The 3,950-nt window shown below is 37.2% G+C and overlaps 1 protein-coding gene across 1 annotated transcript; it reads left to right on the forward strand.

The window, feature by feature from the left end:
* Positions 1-1,499: 1,499 nt before the first annotated feature.
* Positions 1,500-3,743, forward strand: LOC135249497 (interferon alpha-7-like). The gene is made up of 6 exons (XM_064325126.1): positions 1,500-1,634; positions 1,738-1,871; positions 1,988-2,074; positions 2,583-2,735; positions 2,960-3,067; positions 3,421-3,743. Exons 2-6 carry the CDS (start codon positions 1,761-1,763, stop codon positions 3,526-3,528), a joined length of 567 nt encoding a protein of 188 aa, XP_064181196.1. The 5' UTR covers positions 1,500-1,634; positions 1,738-1,760; the 3' UTR covers positions 3,529-3,743.
* The last annotated feature ends 207 nt before the right edge of the window (positions 3,744-3,950 follow it).

Genomic DNA, 3,950 nt, shown 5'->3' on the forward strand with positions numbered 1-3,950 from the left:
CTGTTAGGTACAGTGTTAGAATGCACGCATTGCAAAGCAAATCATTGGTGAGCTCAGCAATAGCAAATTATCTGGTAGCATACAGGAGACCACTGTAGTGCCTGACCAAAGAATATTTTCAATTGTGAAGAAAAATTCCTTTTCAACTGTAAGACAGATTTCAAAAACAGTCTCCAGGATGTAGGCATAGATTTCCCAAAGACTACCGGAAAGGTAAAAGTACACCAGCATGACCTCAGGGGGTTCACCATAAGATGTAAACCACTGTTAAGCTTCACGAACAGAATGGGCAGGTTGGAGTTTACTAATAATAAGTTTAAAAAACTATAGAGTTCTGTAACAAAGTCTTATAGACAGATTATGAGTTTTAACCTTTACCAAAGTGAGGAGAAAAGGAAAGTGTGGACAAAGAAATGGACTGCTCATGATCCAAAGCATACCACCTCATCTGCAAAACAGGGTGGATGCAGTGTTATGGTTTAGGCATGTAATGGCTGTCACTGGAACAGGCTCACTTGTCTTTATTAATGATATGACTGCTGTCAGAAATATTGAAGTTTACAAGCAACGTTTCTGGTCAGATCCAAGAACACACCACAAACCTCATTGGATGGTGCTTCACCTTGTAGCAAAACAAGGACCCTAAAAATACTGCTAAAGCAACCATGACGTTTTTCAGCGCTGATATGGTTCTGTAATGTTTTGTGTTTTAATGTGCAATAGAAACATGGAAACAAAGCCACTGATGGCTAGATAGTGATATTGTTATGGCTTGCCTATTATGAGGCGAGGTTATGACCATTCATATTAATTTTCCTATTTTAGCTGTCATATCGGTAACTTCATATATATATATATATATATATATATATATTTATGAATTATTGCATAAATGTATGAAACATTGACTAAATAACATAATGTTTGCTAAAAGTTTGAAACATTTAAGAAAAAAGGATTTGCTAAATAATAAATATTGAATATATTATCAGTTCATGATAAAACATTTATCTAAAATATTTCTTTTGTTGCCTGAAATATATAATTTTGGGATAGCCTATTAGACCTGTCATTAAAAAAAATCAGAAAAAGGTGATTTCTTTCAGTTAAATACGAGAAAAAAAGAACATTCTGGCTAAATGTGGGGGAAAATGCATGGTAAAATACATTCTGCCACATTCAGCATCCCATTTGTCATAGATAACTAATGTCAATTGGGGGCTTTAATCTAGCAGAAAATTACAATTAATGTAAGATATAATTACCAAAGAATCTACTGTAGGCTACATGTAGCTATATTTTTAAAGCTGGATATCCCAATTTTGACAATCGCTACTACTGCTACTACTACAGCAACTACTACTGCTGCCACTACTAATATGTGTAGCCTACGATTGATGTAACTGTGCAGCGAGTTTCAGTGGGTGTAGGGTGAATCCGTTGAGCCAATGCTTTCCGTATTTGCGGTTGCTTCCTGGTGGAACTTTCCCATTTTAATTCACTTTCATCAAATGTTGAAAATTTAGGTCATCTTTCATTTTTCATTCATCCGTGATTTCAGACGATATAAACCACAGAATGGATTCAAAAGCCCGACCACACTTGGGAAGGCTTCGGGACGAAACTATATACAGGTAAACCCAATTCAGACATTGCTTAATAACCGTGACATCATTGTATTGGTGAAATGACTAAACGTCTAAATATTTTAATCCGACACAATTCGTTTGTTTTAAGGAACTCATCATAGGATACTTAGGATGGCTTTTTGGTTCATCTTCGTGTTCCTTACCCAGGCATGGTCTATGCCTCAGACATGCCAGCTTGATGGCAATCTCATTAGAACAAGCCACAACCTGCTAAAAGACGCGGTGAGTTGGAGGAATACAAAATGCGTGTAATCTATCAACTCTGGAAATATAAACGAAAACTGTACGAATATATGCATAACCCTATGACATATTTATATTATGAATATTTGTTCCAGGGAGGACATTTCCCTCTTCAGTGCATCAAGGAGAATGTTTTGATTATGTTTCCATCTTCTGCTTTTGAGTCTAACGGGACAATTGAGGTAAGTAGGCTACTGGTTCTGAAACATGTGGTTTATGAATGGTAAAATAAGACAACTGAACTGTGGCGGGTTTCCCGATGACGAGAGTAATTTTGTAACACGAATATTCGCTCCTTTGTAGGCTAGTTTTTGGTGTAGACTTGGCTACACCACACCACAATTAGATGGTTTGTAGGCTACGCGTGAGGTTTCATTTGGCCTTTTTTATTATTTTTATTTTTATCTCACTAGCGCTCTGGACCACCCCCACAGCAAAATAACAAGCCACACTGCTAACTTCGGAGTTTGGGTAGCACGTTACCTTATGAGACTTGGGAAACGCACCTCTTGTTGTATTTTAAATGAGTTGGAGTGCAGCTGTTGTACTTGTCTATTATGTGCATTTCTGACGCGTTATTCGAGTAGCCCACACATGGTATTCGCATCCTAATTAATTTTATTTTTTTAAAGTTTAAGTTTAACAGTAACTCAACGAAAATGACGATGAACCCTTCTGTTTTCATCAAAGCAAGAGACAGGCGTCAAAATGGCCATCTATGAAACCTTGAGAAGCCTCAGTCTGGTGCTTGAAGATGGAGACCTGCCAACGAAATGGGATGAAAAGATAATGGATGACTTTCAGAACATTGTCTATCGTCAGGTTGACAGTTTCAGTAAATGTGTAAGTGCACATTCTACATAACCATTTTGCTTAATGGGAACAATGTGCGGATTGATGAAGTTTCCCTGCCAACGCATGTTTAATATTATAGGCCTGGCCTAATAATTGTTTAGCTTGTTCAAACAGGCAAATGCAGATAAGCGTGCTGTATCGTCATCGCATTAATTAGATGAAATAGCAACAATTTTTAACGCCCATGTTTTTTTTATTTTTTATTTCTTCAGACGATGAGTAGCAAACCCAATGATGTGGATATGAACACGGATTTCTCTGACAGGGCGACGGCACTGAAGAGCTACTTCGATAAAATTACTTCTCTTTTACAGGAAAAGGTACAAGTAACCTCATACATAAGCGATAACATTTTCTAGGAGTTCTACTACGCATGTAGTAAAATGTTCAATGTTAAGTCAACTCTAACATTGGATACCGGGAAAAAACGAACGCTGGGCATATAAACATGGGGATTTTACGTACAGTATGCCTAGTTGCACCTGGGGAAGAATTATGTAGCCTATTTGTTTTCACTTAGGCTATGTATTATCTCAACCCACTTCTCACGTGTGAGTGGTGGGATGATTTGAAAACGTAATCATGAGACATCAGAGTCAGAAAAACGTACTGTTAGCAGGCCTATATACTGTGTGATACGACTCTTCGCATTGTCCCCCCCCCCCCCCCGCAGAGTTTCAGTTTTTGTGCCTGGGAAATTGTCCGGAAAGAACTAGTGCGGACCTTGCACTTCATCCTGGACCACCGCTCTGACATGCTGCGTTGGCCAAGAAGACTATAAAACGGAATGCTGAATGTTTACTTCTTCCACTTCCACCATGCATATTTTGCCTTGTATCGGTTCAAATCTGAGTAGAGTTAATTATTTATTTATTTATTTATTTAAAGAACAGTATTCCTGAAATTAAAATGACATTTTCTCCACTTTTGTATGTTTTATACGCATATACAGCAAACATATTTTCCAATAAATACAGTATTGATGTTATTATATAATTGCTTTGTATTTTCAAATTATTTTTAGTTTAGTTTTTTTGTTTCTATCGTCGTCACGTTGGGTAACATTTTCACAGCGCATGCTTTACATGCCATTACAGGCGAAGAAAATTGAATGAAAACTCAAAAATAAGTCAGATGATCAGAGGGACCAATAACAGATTAATCTCAGCTTTATTGACTTCTTATAAAGACAGGTTCTGGGTA

The sequence above is a fragment of the Anguilla rostrata genome, chromosome 2, assembly GCF_018555375.3.
Source record: "Anguilla rostrata isolate EN2019 chromosome 2, ASM1855537v3, whole genome shotgun sequence".
NCBI lineage: Eukaryota > Metazoa > Chordata > Actinopteri > Anguilliformes > Anguillidae > Anguilla > Anguilla rostrata.

What these genes read in the sequence shown, in the direction of transcription:
- LOC135249497 (XM_064325126.1), top strand. Translation starts at nt 1,761, where the DNA reads ATGGCTTTTTGGTTCATCTTCGTGTTCCTTACCCAGGCATGGTCTATG. An exon ending in AGTCTAACGGGACAATTGAG is followed by an intron (nt 2,075 to 2,582) that starts GTAAGTAGGCTA and finishes TTTTCATCAAAG; the next exon opens with CAAGAGACAGGCGTCAAAAT. An exon ending in CTTCTCTTTTACAGGAAAAG is followed by an intron (nt 3,068 to 3,420) that starts GTACAAGTAACC and finishes CCCCCCCCGCAG; the next exon opens with AGTTTCAGTTTTTGTGCCTG.